At 42.3% G+C, this 16,733-nt stretch overlaps 2 protein-coding genes across 4 annotated transcripts; one reads left to right on the forward strand and one right to left on the reverse strand.

The window, feature by feature from the left end:
• The first annotated feature begins 3,027 nt into the window (after positions 1–3,027).
• Positions 3,028–10,353, forward strand: ppp1r14d (protein phosphatase 1 regulatory inhibitor subunit 14D). The gene is made up of 4 exons (XM_030117677.1): positions 3,028–3,454; positions 9,617–9,697; positions 9,910–9,942; positions 10,272–10,353. The coding sequence occupies exons 1-4, from the start codon at positions 3,275–3,277 to the stop codon at positions 10,338–10,340; spliced, it is 363 nt and encodes a 120-aa protein (XP_029973537.1). The 5' UTR covers positions 3,028–3,274; the 3' UTR covers positions 10,341–10,353.
• Positions 10,354–11,747: 1,394 nt separating this feature from the next.
• Positions 11,748–16,691, reverse strand: zfyve19 (zinc finger, FYVE domain containing 19). Of its 3 annotated transcripts, none has more exons than XM_030117575.1 (11): positions 16,473–16,691; positions 16,265–16,386; positions 15,356–15,409; positions 15,105–15,268; positions 14,869–15,011; positions 14,604–14,712; positions 14,243–14,455; positions 14,058–14,134; positions 13,515–13,616; positions 13,262–13,425; positions 11,748–13,047 (listed from the first exon to the last, which is right to left on the reverse strand). In XM_030117575.1, exons 1-11 carry the CDS (start codon positions 16,524–16,526, stop codon positions 12,969–12,971), a joined length of 1,281 nt encoding a protein of 426 aa, XP_029973435.1. In that variant the 5' UTR covers positions 16,527–16,691; the 3' UTR covers positions 11,748–12,968. The 3 variants fall into 3 exon arrangements, with proteins under 3 accessions (XP_029973435.1, XP_029973434.1, XP_029973433.1); XM_030117574.1 differs by having other exon boundaries at positions 14,243–14,458; XM_030117573.1 differs by having other exon boundaries at positions 14,243–14,461.
• Positions 16,692–16,733: the final 42 nt, after the last annotated feature.

The following is a 16,733-nucleotide window of genomic DNA, read 5'->3' on the forward strand; positions in this document are numbered from 1 at the left end:
TAACATTAGAACTGTACTTTTTTTTTATCTTCACGATGAAGTAAGTTAGTGATTTTTGTTTGACACTCAATTCTTTATTGTTTTTACAAAAGGAAATAAAGAACAACAGTGTCAGCAAGGTACAAATCTTATGCAAGAGCAATGTAGAGATAATATCTTAGTGTAATCTCCATTAGCGTCTTTGTTGTGAGATAGATATGTTGTCTATTTTTCTCATTTGGTGTTGAGCTTGTTTCAGTCTCAGTTTATATGTGAGTCTTTCCATGTTAAAGATCACCACTATTGTGTCAGTTCAGTTCCTCAGGGCAGGTCAGTCCTCCCTTCATCATTTCCTGGCGATTCCTTTCTTGGCTGCAGCAATCAACGCTCTTTTTTTTTTTTTAACCAGAGATCAGTCCTCACATTGAACTTTTTCACTTGACAGGTTACTGAAATATAATGTCTCACATAAATTAAGTTAATTAAATCATTCATTTGTGCATTTAATACTACAGTACACTAAATTTGTTTCATGGTCACGTATTTATTTTCAAAAAAGAAGCAAATATCAAAAAATAACTGAGACTAAGGCTCTGGCCACACTTACTTACAGAGGTTACTAAAAGTTCAAAAAGTCTCCAAAAAAATCCTATGTTCTTTAATAAAATGATATACAAAGAAACTCTATTTTGTTTTATTAATATTTTTAAAAATCTAAAATCACAATCATACATTTTCAACACAGTGAAAGCAAAAAATACATATATCACTAATTCACAAATAACACATGAAAGCAGGGGTGGATCCAGATCATTTGGAATCAGGTTGCAGGTAGGAATTGGCACAGAGAGTACAAGATTTAGTAATAAAGGCTTCCATTGGTCTGTTAGTTTATGTTCTTCTCTATCTTGCTTAAGAGGTTGCACATGAAGTCTTGGTGGACAGCAAACAGAATTCTAAGTTAATTTAATGGGAAACATATTTTCCTACTCTACAAATAACAATTATTGGTATTATATTTTTCTTTGCTTTCATCGAACTATTTTACTATTGGATTTTTTTTTCAAGTCAACCAAGTATACCAGTTTACTTAAATACGATACCTTTAGGTGAGTAAATTGATGTAATCCAGGAAGCTTTAAATGGTGGTAATATGGTAATAAAAAGCAATGATTAGGTGTGGAAGCAAACGATTACAAGTATTTACTTAGTATTTAGGGGTACACATACTTTCATGATAATTTCACTTACATTTAAGAACAATTTACACCCAAATCCCCACAATTCATATGGAACAGCTTTTAGCTTCATTTTGGAGCCAGTAATTTTATTCTGGGAACTGATAAAATTCCTTTTATGTTCATATCTGTTTACCATTGTGTGATATTAATATACTGTGATATGAAGCATCAATATCTCATACATTTAAATTGGATTAAAATGCTAATTTATCACTAAATATAGTTGGAAATTAAGTTTTTTGTGAAAATTAGTTTTTGCCTTAATCATTTTGCTTGTAGCTAATAAAAATGTGCAATTAATACAAACACATTTTCTGTACTTTTTCCACCTCTGATAACATGTTTGCTCAGTCTTTAATCCTTCATGTTGGAAAGTTACATTTCTTTGAATGCTTTCCACAAGGTGGCAGTATAATCTCATCAGCTGAAGCAGCAGGTGCGACTTCACTCCTCATGTTTCACAATATTGAAAAACGTATCTATCGTTTAATCATTCTTCAGATACTGTGCAATAAAGTGGCATGTCTTATCAGATCAATCAGAGGGAGTTGGGATCGTTTTCGTAGTTGTAGTGATACCGAGCTGATTCACACACTGACTCATCGCATTATGGTGACACATACTATCACCAGCAGGAAGCCAGAAATATTCCCTCAGATTGTGAAATGCAGACGGGCTCGCTTATAGGAGTGGTTGAGTTACGATCAAAGCCATATTATAATTGGAGCAGAGTTAATATTTGAAATTCTTCTTACTTAATGGTCACATATTTTACCGTCGGCCAAAGAGAGCTTCGGCCCCTGGAGCTCTCTGGTCCACACCCCCTGCCCCCCACTTCTTCTTCTTTTTTTTTTTTTTTTTTTAAGACAACCTGCCGGTGCAGAACTGAGCAGCACAGGGTGGGATGAATGAAATTGTTTGCCTGGAAAGGTGAGCCGCTGTCGCCACTCAATAATTCAGTGTTTGTAACAGACGGTGCATCAGTGGGTGAACGCGTACGGCCATGGCTGATGGATCGTCCCTGCCAAAACAAAAAACTGAACCCCATTATTCATATCGTAATGGGATCTGTGGAAACTCTGCGGCCCGTTGTCTCTTGCGTCTCACCTGTAATCATTTGGCACTGCCCCCTTCCTACTATGAATTTTTGACCTCTGGACTGTTGATGCTTGACTCCTCAAACATTCGTGGTTTCAGGAATTTATTTGAGATTGGACTTCTGAACAGCCGTAAATACCGCTCTGATCGTCATCTATTATTAATGGCTGCGTAACCAAGGATGCCAATTCCACTTGGTGGCTTATTAAACGTGCGCCTGATAAGGCCCGTCATCGGGGACGATGCGGGCACTACACCAGAGGAGCCCTGCATCACCTGTCAAGGGGGACACAACTATTGTTGTAACTCACACATCCTCAAAACTCAAGGCCGTCCAAGCCCCGACTCCAACTGGGGATATTTTCTCGAGTACTAACCACTGCATCACATGTTTTCCGTGGGAGTAATACTGCTAACTTGATTGCAGGTTGCTCTTTAAACCTTTCCCCTTCTTTTATTGTTGTAATTGACCTATGATCTCCTTCCCACCTGCTTTAAGACAAAGGAAGAAAGTCGAAAGCAAACACACCCTGTGACGGCTGCGCACACACACACACACACACACACACACACACACACAGATGCACACACACGCGCACAGAGCCATATCTCATTACAGTCCTCCTGATAGTGCAGCCAGTGGGTGTTGCAAGAGGAGGAGGAAAAGAGAGCAAGACAGTGAGCTTTGGAGAGGCAAAGGGAGAGAGAGAGAGAGAGAGAGAGAGGACGAGGACGAGCAGGGAGCCAGAGCCAGTGTTCAGCAGAGGGAGAACACCAACACTCAACAAGATACCAGGAGATACGCGTGGGAACAGCAGCCCACTGGAAAAGCAGAAGCAGAGCAGGGGAGTCGCTGTATGCAGGACGATCGTGCCAGAGCCCGTGGATCTGCTTCTGTGTGAGTGTGTGCAACAGCTCTTGTGTGTTTCCACGGTTCTCCCGAGGCCGTGGCAGCCATGGCGTCAGAGCCGAGCACCCAGTCCAGGGTGATGTTCCAGACGCCGGACAAAGCGGACGAGCCGGGACCCCGCAAGCTGGGCAAGCTGACTGTCAAATACAACCGCAAGGACCTGCAGAGGAGGCTGGATATCGAGGAGTGGATCGACGAGCAGCTGCACCTGCTGTTTGACTGCGAGGTAAGGCAGGACCGGCTCCCACTGACACACACACACACACACACACCGCTCGGTGCTGGATGCCGGCCGCTGCATAGGCGCTTGTGGCGGGTTATCCATCATGTATGTGAAATTATAGCTATCTGCGGGGGAGAGGGTGCTGGAGGGGGCAGGATGCTGTGCTTCAGGAGTGCCCTCATGTGTCATGAGCCTGACTGCAGTGTCAGCTGTGGAGAGCGCTCCACGGTGTTCCACCTCACTGATGACATTATTTTACAGAGGCAATACCGAAGTCACCAGGAAGCATCTGCGAGCACATTGCGACCTGAGTGAGGCGCCTCCGTCATTTCAAACACATGGCTGCCATATGGAGGCATTAACAATGCAGGCAATTACATAATAGGCTTGCACAGTGTGAAGTTGTAAGGCTCAGATTCTAATGGAACGACAGGAGCAAACAGCGTGACAGCGCCGGAGCAATTAAAAACTGTAACTCCGGAATAAATCCTCACAGAAAGACAGAATGAACGACTAACATCAACACAGAGGATATTTATATGTTTCTAATGTATTTACATTACATTACATTCTCTGTCCTGGTATTATGGTGGCATCTTGGACATTATGTCATCTTTCTTGTGTCTGTGTGTGTATGTGGGTGTCTTGTTTTGTTGTTTACTAACACTTCCAATCACACACAGTTGATAACTATACAAAATAAAAAGTACGCACTCAAATCAGAATGAATAATGATTTTTAAGACAGAAGGACTAGCTGGTGAAAGCACAGAGCTTACAGCACACACGCTCTGAATATTTCCATGATGTATTTTATGAATTGTCTCCTTGTGTGTGTGTATATAAAAGGATTAGAGTGAGACATCAGCCAGAGTCCACAGACAGGAGCATCCATAACAACACAACCTTCATAACTCCTGTTCGGCGGGAGATAATCCACTTATGTCAGAGGCTCCATATTGATTCGCCTGGCGTTCTCAGAGGAGAAACCATGGCAACAGATGTCTCCTCGCCCACATGAGGCAGAGCGTGGCACAGGGAAATTAGGGGTGTCTGATCGCGAGCACGAGCTTCCTATGACGACGCACATCAGGTGACGGCGCCGCTTTTGTTTCCTGCCAGAGAGGGCAGAGACGAGGTGTTACGCCTCAGCCCGTGCACCAGCCCTTCGCTCTCGATGGCTCACAGGCAGCTCTCTGCGAGGCAAGGCGTCTCCTTACACTACCAATAAACCATGTGCGTATGGCTGCATGCACGCACAACTGATGGCTGACAAGGAAGTGGTTTAGGGAAATTGCAGTGACGGGAAGGGAGCATCTCTTTATCAGTAGGGATCGTCAGGAATAAGCCTGGAAGCCTTAAAAACATATTTTAATTACAGCTGTATTCAGGTATTACAACATCACTTTTCTCAATACTTCTTTTTTTGATTTACTCACAAGCTTCCTTCCATGTTAATATGCCTGTGAAGCTGAGGGTGGAATGAGTCACATTAGTGGAAACTGGGACATGCACACAACAACAACAACAACAACAACAGATCTGCTCTTTTGATCTTGTCCCAGAAACATACAATTATTCCACATCTGCAGAGTTTGGCCTTTTTCACTGTGGTACCAACATAACTGTAAATATGCAGCACATAAACAATTTAGATGCAATGTTGTGCTGGATGAACTGACGAAGGATAATTCTACAAACGCCTTCACAGAAGAAAATGAGGCGCATCTTTAAGGCCAATAGATATTTGTATCAGTGTGGAATTAGCATTGTCTTGTCCATGTGCGCTGACCAGAGTACTGAATTTTGCATGGGCTCAGGGGAAGGTTACTCTGTTGGTTCTTAGAGTCTTCCGCGTGGAAGCATTTACCATCAGTCCCCTGTGTCACCGCCTGAATTATTTAGCGACATCTCTAATTCATACACGCGCTGCCTCGGACTGCAAGACCCGCTGTCTTTGTAGACTTCACACCTTTTTTCAAAAAGGTAAACTAGATAAAGGTGTGAAAAGCAGTTCTTGGTTATTCTTGGGAAGTTAAAGTGATTTCTGGACTGGTGTGGATTGACCCAAAGGGTCGATTTCGTTTTTTTAGAAAAGTTGACTATTCTATGACATTAAGAGCAATTTCTACTCATGACATGCGATCTTTGTCTAAAGGTATAATCCCATAAAAGTTTTTTTTTTTCAAAAGTAATTGTCATATCTGAACAATAGAATGATCTCAGATGAGTCAGAAGATGTTGTAAAACCTTCATTTATTAACAAATCCTTTTTTTTTTTTTTTTTAGGCGTTGTCTACACAGTACTGAAAAATGTAGTTTATATGTTAAGGCTGTAGTTTGTTCTGTTTTTTGTGGTCCAACCGCCCAAACACCGCAGAACGTAAACATTTCAGATCCAGATGATGGTGGACTATCTGTGCACTGTTGGTGAGAGAAAACATGGGTAATTATAAAAGAGTGTGCAGCAGAAACATTCCCCTGGGCTCTTCCATTATTATAGTTGTTGATCTACTCGCACGTGTGCTTAAAAACCACTGCGACTGCGGTGTGCACCTCCATTACTCTGTTTCAGAAAAAAATTGCATTTTCTGGGGTTACTCGAAGACAGACCTCGAAACCTCAAAGTTGTGCATTTTCGCTTAAAAATGTTTTCATGCACATGGGGCCTCGGTCAAGCCAAATCTAACATGCACATCACATGACACAATTATTACTCTGCAAATTTCAGACGCTGCATTTTCATAAAGCCGTACTGGACCTTCTTGCAGGCCAGTTTTGGTCCACGGGCCACGTGTTTTACGACCCCCGATTCAGATCTTCCCACATTGTTTTCCTCTTTTCAACTATGCTGCACCACCGCAGTAAAGTTAATGAATATTTTGGTATGTGGGCAGCTCGTGCCTCCGGCAGGAAAAGTGTAGGACTTGATAAGTTAAACATACAACAGCATCTTCTCCACACAGACACGTTTTCCTGGGCACAGTTTCCTCTGCAGCAAACACATGGCGTGTTTAATGAACTCACACTGTGCTCGATGTTAATGTTTCGTAGAATGGCATGCCGGCGAACTCTGCAAGCTTAATATGTCAGGAAACTACAGGAAGTTTAATTTAGCCCGTTTCAAGTTGTAACCGATAAAAAGCCTAATGTGCTGCTGGCTGCTCACAAAACAAAAGTAATGGAACAACGGAGCCTTAATGCAGCAGCCCCGCTGTTAGAGAAACATCCCAGTTCGTGCAAACCCGATGAACTTTTGAAATTAACTAAATGAAATAAAGGCGTTTTCACAAAGCTTCCAGTACGAACAGCAGTAGAAGTAGTAGTGGGAATACTGGGAGGTGTAGATGGAGAAAGCATGAAACATCCTCTGACCAAGTCCAGCTGAACGGGTTGAGGATTGTTGGAATTATAGTGATAGTTGTGGTATTAATAGAAATAATAGCATTAGTAGTTGTTGAGTGGTAAAAGTGGTGATAGTGGTTTTATGTAATGAGGAGTATTAGTATTAATGGGAGCTGTAGGAGGAGGAGTAAGTGAATTTTTATGGAGGTATAAGTGGAGTTTGCTTGTTTGACTCATCTTATTTTTTTTTATTATTGTGTTTGCATTGTTTGTGAAACACTTTGTGCTGCTTGTTAGCACAACTGGTTACATAAAAATAAAATTACAGGATGTTGAAGTGAACCAGCTGCAATCACACAGTTTACATGCTTTTCTGGGTAGGACTTTTTCCACCAAATCAGCCTCAGAATTCCATCTATTCACTTGAAATGAAAACCATTAGAATTATTTAATTTGAAGTTAAATATGTAGTGATTTCAGAAGCTGTGTTAAAGCTTCTCAGCCCTCTGGACATAACTTTTACCAATCATATTTATGCCAACTGTAATCCAAAATAATTCAAACTATCGGACTATTCTTCAGGAATGCTGCACATGGCGTAGTGGTTTAGTGGTCACTGCTCTTCTCTAGTCAGGAAACACCTGACTCAGTTCCAAACTCTCAGGGTGGAGTTTGCATGTTCTCCCCTGGTGACCTGTCCTGTGTTGTTGTTTTTTTTTGTTTTTTTGTTTGCCTTCTCCCATGGTCAGCTGTGATCAGCTCCAGTCCCTGCAGCCTTAGGATGTATAAATCAATATAAAATATGGCCGGATCTCTCAGGAATCAGTTTCATACTGTTTTTCCACTAACGGCATGCTAAAGAAGAAGCACAATGACAGCAGTGGATCAACTCATGATCATGGTGAAGCTTTCTGGAATCAAGAGGTCATTTTTATCATAACTGCTTATTTAGACGAGGTTCATTTGTGATAATCAGAAAACCACTTCAGTATTCATGAATTCTAATACTAGTGCCAGCATTCATTTCAATCTGTTGCTTTTAACTTCAAAAAGTGCCTGTAAGACATCCTGCCCAGAGGCCTCGTTAAAATGTTGTTTTCCTCTTACAGCCAAAGTAACTCTCTCCAAAGTGAAAACCATGGCTGCGTACAAACACCGAGAAACGTTAGAGTAGGGGTCCCATAAGCATCACGCTCTTTCAGTTGTGTGAAAGCAGCTCTTATCGATATTCATGGGTGCTCTGTGTGGCCTCGCTGCAGAGGCAGAGAGCGCAGTGGATTACAACCACTGCTTCCAATGGTTTCTGTGGGTTTTTTGTTTTTATGTCTTTTTATGTTTAATCTTAAAGTTTAAAGGGACTGTTGTTAAAGCAGTCAAATGTCTGCTTTAACAACAGAGTTAGATGCATTTAAAAAAATACATTCACTTGTAATGGAAAACAATTTATGCAATTTAACAGTAGAGTACAAATTTTGTGCACTCTCTCCACCTCCACAGTATAGAAATGTACAGTATAGAAAAAAAAAACCCAACAAAAAAAAGCCCCTGCGTCTCTCCTGCAGACATCAGCAGAATCGTGCAGGGCCCAAACTGGCAGCATGTATCAATTAGAGGGGCACAGGGGACTGTGAAGGTGGGCCCATCTATTCCGCCACTCAGCATTTCCACATTGATTAGCTCTCTTCTCATCTAGAAAGCAGCGCGAGTCCTGTCCTCTCCACCCGTGAAAACTCCCCAACCGGAAAATGTTCCCCGTGAAAAGAGGCTTCACTTGTCAGGGCGTGCGCGTACACCTGCTGACGCCAGATATCTCCGCGTTCAGGAACCAGGATCCGTCCAGTCGGCCAGCACTCCTCCTGCCCTCTGAAAACATGTCGTCAGAAGAAATGAAGAGCTTCGTCGCTCAGCTGTATTTACTGCTGATGAGCGGAGAGTGTGCTGTGTTTAACAATCTTTACGAGGCTGGCTTTAACGCGATGCCTGTTGATTGTTTGGTTAAGGTCGACTTTGTCTAATTGAATAAGAAGCTTAGTGTGGATTTGGTTAATTTCATTAATACAGTGTTTTATCAGTTTAATTGAAGCAGACATCATGTGTGACAGTTAGGCCGTCCTGTGAATATATATTGTCTAGTACAGCAATTTTTAAGATGTGGAGGTGGGAAACTTAATCATTTTAAATCCTAATCTGTAATATCCTTTCAGTGTTTATGGATCTCATTATCAATAGTGTCTAAAAATGCAAAGTACGACATACAACAGAAAGTTAATACTTGGTAGGGAAGCCTGTGAAGTTTGAGATTTAAGGTCCAGCAAAGTGTTTCAAGCTCTGTGAGGGTGTGAGTTGGGGGGGAAGGGCATCTCATCCTCTCACTCTTTGAAATCCACTGCTCTAGAAAATATTTAAACTGGAAATAATCTCTGGGTAACGGCTGAGCAAAAACGCCAGCAGGTTAAACCAGCCATGAAATCTGAAGGTGGCATGTGGCAAGACGGCCTCCTGCACTTTCCTCATACCCCTGAGCTCCTCAGCTTGGACCATCAAATCAATCACATCTTTATTCCCAGAAATCAACACCGCAAACTGAGAATATTTACTGCTAAGAAAAGTAATATGTCAGTGTTTTAAAGCATGACAGTACAACCGCTTGTTAAAGAATCTCACTTCCTCAGTGTGGTGAGTGGCCGTGCTCAGTCATGTGGACGCCCACACTGAACAGTGCGATTTACTAGAGCTGTCACTGCCTGCAGGAATGGACGGATGACCACTGCGGTAATTAGAAAACACTGTCCATAACCCATTTCTCTCTCCGCTGTCACAGGAGGAAGAAATCCCAGAGTTAGAAATCGACATCGACGAGCTCCTGGAGTTGCCGGACGAGGGACAACGAACCCGACTGCACGTAAGAGTCACGTTCCAACTTTAAATGACACTTTTATACCACGTTGCAATGATGCAAACAAAACTTTAACAAATTTAACATGTTGCCCCCTCATAGTGTACATATATTATGTGCATGTTGGGCAACAACTTGAAGGAGCACTAGACTCCAGTGGCGCAGTGTTTGCAGTAGGAAGCGTTCATGAGCTTGTTTCTGCTTGTTGTCTTCCTCAGGAGTTGCTGCAGGAATGCGGGAAGCCAAAAGAGGTGAGACAGAAATTCTTTCAACATTTGAGTGAAACTACATGTGGAAACAAACAGCTGTGGGTTTATCTAAAAAAAACCCGAAGATACACTTGGAGAGTTAATTTGTTTCCATAATGGAATTCAAGGAGAGAAACATCAGTGATTTTCAGTGTATTAGATACACTATATTTTTCACATTTTTTCATGCGAGTGTAAAAATAACAAGACAATTAACTTTTGAATGATATGAAATGTTTTTGTCGTGCGCCTGTAAGTGAAAAAGCTTTGGAAAAACAGTAAAAACATGACGTGAAAAAACAGTATGATGGAGATACGCCTTCTCTCTGCAGGATTTTATCAACGGGCTGCTCTACAGGATAAAAGGTCTACGTAAACTGTCAGGTCCCTCGAAGAAATAATTATAGGTCAAATTAAGAATGAAGACTCCTCCTGTCTGCGTCTGGATGCCTGAATGCTCGGTGGTTCGGGGGGGGGGCTCCTTCCTGCCTGCTTCCTGAGTCGCTTTTTCAAATTGATTTTTTTATTGTTATTATTATTATCATTATTTTAATCTATGGACTAATAAAACATTTTGTCTCCAATTAACATACCAATAATGTACATGTGATAAAAGTTGTACCAACTATTACTCAGATGGACTTTTTTTTGTGGAAGACTGTACATTTTCAGTTACCTATTTATGTACATAAATATTTTTGTTCTGATAACAGTATTGTCGAAATAAAGCGGAAGATTTGCAAAACAAAGCTGTTTGTTTGACAATGCGACAAATTGAGACCAGCAGTCACTTTTAATCTTAAAACTGCATTTATTGTCTTTTGTGTGATTCTCACACTTCCTGGAGTCAGATCACAGGTTGGATTGTGCCCTCATGAGCCGACTTGGGTCAGCAGGCCTCATGTTGGTCACCGCTATTGAGTGAGCTTCAGTATTGCTGCCTTTAACTTTACTGCAGTACACTTTAAAAAGGCATTTGCATGGCTTTAATTCTATGCGAGAAACAATTAGTGGAAGAGTGTATGCCCTCAAAGCAAAAAACACTGTGGCTGTTTCACTTCCCACACATTACTGATAAATACTAACGCGTCCATTACATCCACCTATTTACAAAACCATCCTAACTACTGCGCTACCACAATTCTGCTTTACTACAGCAGTAACAGACCGTCACCATTGATCGACTCGGTCTGACGGCTGACACACAGCTGTGAGGCGTTCCCACACAGGAGCCGACAGCTCGCTGTTCCCAGAAAGCGAGGTTCTGCCTATAGAGCATACTTTTTTTTTTCAGCAGAGTGATGGGAACAAAGGAGACGTCTGCATGTCAAGTACAGGAGTAAACACAGTGAAATCAGCAGCAGGATGTTCCATTAAGTGTGTCTCCATTACCCCCCGTCCATTTCCTGTCTGTGGTGTGTGTATGACATGGCCAGAAACACAGTAACAGCCTCCAACACAAGCCTTAATGGAGCCAGCCCCCGGAGGAGAGTGTAATTACGGCTTCTGCTCAGTTAGCTGGACAGTAATGCACGCTGATGAAGCTGCACTCCGGCCTCCTCTCCGTCGTACACAGGGGGTCCTCCGGCCGAGGGTTCCATTACAGGCATTTCTATTGTTCTTCTCACTGCTCAACGCCGCCTTTCTGACACTGGAGTCATCCACACTCTGAGACGACACTTCCATCAAGGCCTGCCAAACCACGGAGATATTTTAATCATATGTTTGACTGTGTGAAAAAGGGCTTTGGTGTTAAAAATAACACCAAGATGAACACTGTGATTTTTTTTTTTTTTTTTTTATATATCTATAATAACATTACACATAAGGGCAAGAGCATCGCGCTTATGTCAGACTTGCAGCCAAACATAGATTACAAGAGAGGCTGCCAAAGGAAAACAAAGCCCTCAGTAATCCTTTTATACCGACTCCTCTGTGGTTGACGGGAGTCTGAGACTGCACATCATCCCAGATGAGCTCACGGTGCGTCTGCTTCCTGCGCTTTAAAAACTTCACGACGATCAAACGGTGACAGGCGCAAAGTGAACTCAGATGAGCTTTTGTTTCCACGAGGAAGTAGGACAACAGACATAAAAAAAAAACAAAACCCTAACATGTCTTGTTTGGCTAGACGCTAAAAATATCACCACTGTCTAGAAACCACTTCAGATGTTCTACTTCCCCATACATTCCACAAAAATAACAGAAGTTGGGCTTATTAAACATATTTTATTGCGTTTAAGGAAATCAGTGGTTTTCAGAGCGTGAGAGATGAGGACACCTTTTCAACAGCATGTCTTCTTTTTCTCCTGTTCACAGAGATAAATCAGGATCGAACAATTGTTTCGATTACTTTTACGTATCATTTTATACAACATCCACCTTTTACAATGGGATTCATTGTTAGAGTTAAAATAATTGAATCTGCTTGGTGATTAAATAATTTAATGTCCTTGTTCTGTACAGCACTTTGTGATTCTATCTGAGAAAAGTGCTCTATAAATAAACTTTACTTACTAATTGTAACAATTAAAACAGTTAAGACTTAGCTAATATTAAAAATCAAATGCATCTCGCTAGTCCAAAAAGATTGATGATTTTTATTATTTATCAATCTCAAATGCAATTAGTAATGACATATTAGCAATAAAATGCGAAATATACGAGGAAGTCAACCAAAAAATACCAAAGAATGTGGTTCAAGCTGTGAGAGGAGCTGCGCTCCCACACTGTGAAAACCCCTGATGGAAACGTATTTTTATCTGACCTCTGATTTGTAAGATTCACTAAACGGTCTCGCTGTGAGCTCTGCTCATTCAGATCAGCATCATAAGTGAACGAAGGCAGCTGTTTTCTGTCCTGTGGGTCAAATTGATTCATGACGGCTGCTGCTTTGCGTTAGACACCAGGTAGCATTTAGTTTCCATTTTAAAAAAACAATAAAAGGTCACGTAAGGCTAAAGAGCAATTCTTATGGTGATGATTAACCACGGCCTGATAAGGCAAACACCTGCACCATCCCATCGCTATCACGTCTTCTTCTTCTTCTTCGGGGCTGTGTAGTTACTCGTGCGATGCTCCATCCTGTCATATTTATCATGGCCTTCCCTGGGGAGATAATAGAGAGCGGATTGATAATTCATCAGACTAAATACTTTATATTCAGGCTGCTTAACAGTATGGCAGCAGCAGGCTGACTATTTATCTAGGTCATGGCGTGCATTCGTGATCACAGACATCCTTCTTGGGACTGACAGAACGTTTCCATGCAGAGCTCTTCTGCAAGTCAAGTCTGGAGGAGTTCCCGTTGCGTCTGAATCACCTGAAGCAGCGGTTACAGTACAGGTCCCCCTCGCAGGTGTGACAGCGGAGGGTGGCGTCGGCGTTACAGATGCAACACCAGGGAAGCTCTTCGTCGTCGCTGTCTGACGACTGATGCGCGACAGCAGCTGGCACAGATCTGCTTGTGGATGCAGGAGCTGGGTTCTTTAAAACAACACATTAAAAAAAAAAAGTTAAAAAAACTCAATATAGCTATAAGAAAAAATCAGCTGTGTATGAGTGTTTATTAGTACCGTTTTCTTTGAGGATTTCTTCTTCTCTGTGTTCTTCGGGCCCCTCTGCTCTAGCGGGATGTTATATCCACTGGCTTCATCCAGCGCCGCCTCTTCTGAGAGCTGCAGGCAAGAATTAAAGCTCAGAACATATCTGTTGTTCATTTCACTAATAATTAAAATAGAAAAACAGCAACCCCTTGTGGCTATCTTAACTGCTTAACTCAGCACAGCCTGTCAGCGTACCATGTTTAGATCAAGAATAACATCATGACCACGGACAGGTGAGATGGTTAACACCGATCATCTCTTCATCAGAGATCCTGTCAGTGTATGGGGTGTACGAGGCAAACAGATCAGCTGCTAAAGCTCAACTGCTGTAGAAGGTGAAGTTATATCTGACAGGAAGGTGTAACGATACATTATGAGTCACGGTTTGTAGTGCACAAACAGGAAGAAGAAGGACTTAAACCATTCCAAGCAGATGCTGATACTGTTATGGAGAAACAGCGAATGCATTTACTAACAAACCCATTATATCCGTTTTATGATCATCCGCATTACCTGCTTTAACACTCTCTTCACAGCCTCTTCCTCAGTCTCCTCTTCACTGTCAGGATGCTGGAAGTCCTCCATTGTAACTAAGAGTGGAATACAAAGTCAAAGGATGTGAGGATGCTTCACATTTTCTGATATTGTGATATAAAACTATCACATCAGCGGTGTTCCAGTAACCGTGTGTTGTGTACCTTTATTTGGGTCCTGCCCCTTCAGCTGTGCCAGCCTTTTGGCCATGTGGAGGATCTGATCCTGGGAATGCCGCTCATTCCTCAGCTCCTCCATGGCCTCCTCAAGCACGCGGTCTTTCTCGGCATCCAGCTGCTTGGCCGCACCGTCGTTCTCATCTAGATTCTCGTCCAGGGTCCCCCCTTCCCCCTTGTTGAGGTCATTCATGAAACCGCCTCCTGCTGCACGGGAAATAAAAGCTTTCAACAGTCGCACTGAAGACAATACATTAGCTGTAAAATCAGAACTCAATCATTTCATAAGTACAATGACTCCATAACACTTTATATGACTGCATGATTACTGACAACAGTAACATCTTACTGCTTTCGGGATTTGACTGCTGGTTGTCAATGGAAACTTCATCCGTCATTTGAGTAATCAAGTCATTGGCTTGTTCAGTCTGGGTCCTTCGATCTGGGGGCTGATGCACCTGTTGAGCACACAATTATGTTTTTGTTTATTTAAAACACTAGACAGGATCATAATGTGCCTGACTGATGAATACACTTCTTTTGCATTTAGAGTTCCTAAACACAAATAAGTTCAGCTCTCACTGAGTTGTAACAATCAGTGGGATGGAGCTCACACGCGGAGGAGCTTGAGACGGTGGAGGTCGACCCTGTAGAGCGGCCAGTCGGTCCTCCATGTCCTGTGAAGAAGGAACTGGCTGGCTGGGAGTTTTCAGGGCGGCGAGGCGAGACTCCAGCTCTCTATCAGAGGGGATGGACTCTAAATGAATGACAACAAGTTCACAGAAGCTTTATTAGTCATTTTGTCAAAAAAAATCAGAATGGTATCTGCAAATAAAAACAATTTCATTACTTGGTGTAGTGTCTTCTTTGAGTTTTTGAAGTCTTTCAGCGATAGCTTGATCTTTGCTCAAGCCTTTGGCTGGTTGATGGCCTACTTTGCCGTTTCTACTCCCTCCAGATACACCAGGCTGCTTCGGCTGTCCATGCTGTTTGGCCTCAAGCGCAGCAACCCGTCTATGGAAAACAAAAACACTAATGATATTACAAACCTGTTGGAATCATAATTTTTTTTTTACATCCAGAATTATATTATATACTGACTTTTTGTAATTTTCAGGAGGTGACCATCTTCCAGCATCATTTGAAGATTCCCCCCTAAAAATGATGACAAGAGAATAAACAATAATGTTTACAGATAAACATTTGACAAATTATCACTCCGTCACAGGGCAAATGCAGAGAGACAATCATACACGCTCATTCACATCTTAGAGCAATTAAGGAGTCACGTCAAATGCATATTTTGGACTTTTGAAGGAAAGCACAGCATTCCAGGAAAACCCACTCAGGGTGAAGAGCATTCAAATTCCACAGTCACCCTAACGACAATCACTAAATGGAAAACGAATGTTTTTTTTAAAAAAAAAAAAAAAAACAGAAGATATATTACACCACTCAATCACATAATACAATGAATACAAAGAGTTTAGGGTGCAGTGGTTACTGCCTTTGCCTCACAGAGATAAAATCATTGGTTCAAATACCAAACCTGCCTTCCTATGTGGAGTTTGCATGTTCTCCCTGTGTGTAGGGGGTTTCTTCCCACAGTCCCTAATTATGCATGTAAGATTAGCTGATGACTCTAAATTTCCCATAGGGGTGAATATGGGTGTGTACAGTTATCTGTCTCTGTCTTTGCTCTGCAATGGAGCGGAGACCTCTCCAGGGAGCACCCTGCCATTGCCCATGGCAAGGTGGCTGCCCTGCGACAAAGAGCGGATAATACTGCTCAGGCTAGTCCACTACACACCCACATAGAACAATGATAGCACATCAGACAAAATACATAAAAAACAACACTTCTAATCTCTCATACCAGCCTGTTATGAGCTTATACCAGGTAGATATGAGTCTAGGGATTAATTGTACATTTATATGGCTGTTCAGCTGGACAGTAGTGCTCCCATAAATCACGACACAGCCCCTTTCTAATCAGGAGTGGAAGTTTACCTTGTCAGATTGCCGTGGCACTGCCTGCAGACCTTCTGCTGGGTGTTGCCACAGCGAGGCACCACAGCACTGAGAGTCAAACAGCTGGAGCAGAACGAGCGGCCACAGTTTTTACACCCCAGCTGCGAACACATTGCAGAACACGCCAGGCTTTTTTTTTTGATTACACGTTTTATAGAGGATAACATTTGCTGGTGGGGGGGCTTACCTCCTTCTTGAAGAGACTAAACTTTGAGGCGCAGCAGTAGCAGCGGCTGTCCATTTTAACCGGAGAATAAAGTCATGAGACGCTGCTTTGGCTGGTGTTGGCCTGAGCGGCCGAGTGTGTAAATAAACGCGTCTCTGTGATCTTTTCGTTACAGCTGTCTGTACAGTTGGATTTCAGACTCTCCGCCTCGCCTCTGAGAACCAAAACACGGAAGTAAACCGGAATACGCGAGGTGACGTAAACCTACGATATCCTGTTTGC

The sequence above is a fragment of the Salarias fasciatus genome, chromosome 19 (assembly GCF_902148845.1).
Source record: "Salarias fasciatus chromosome 19, fSalaFa1.1, whole genome shotgun sequence".
Lineage (NCBI taxonomy): Eukaryota > Metazoa > Chordata > Actinopteri > Blenniiformes > Blenniidae > Salarias > Salarias fasciatus.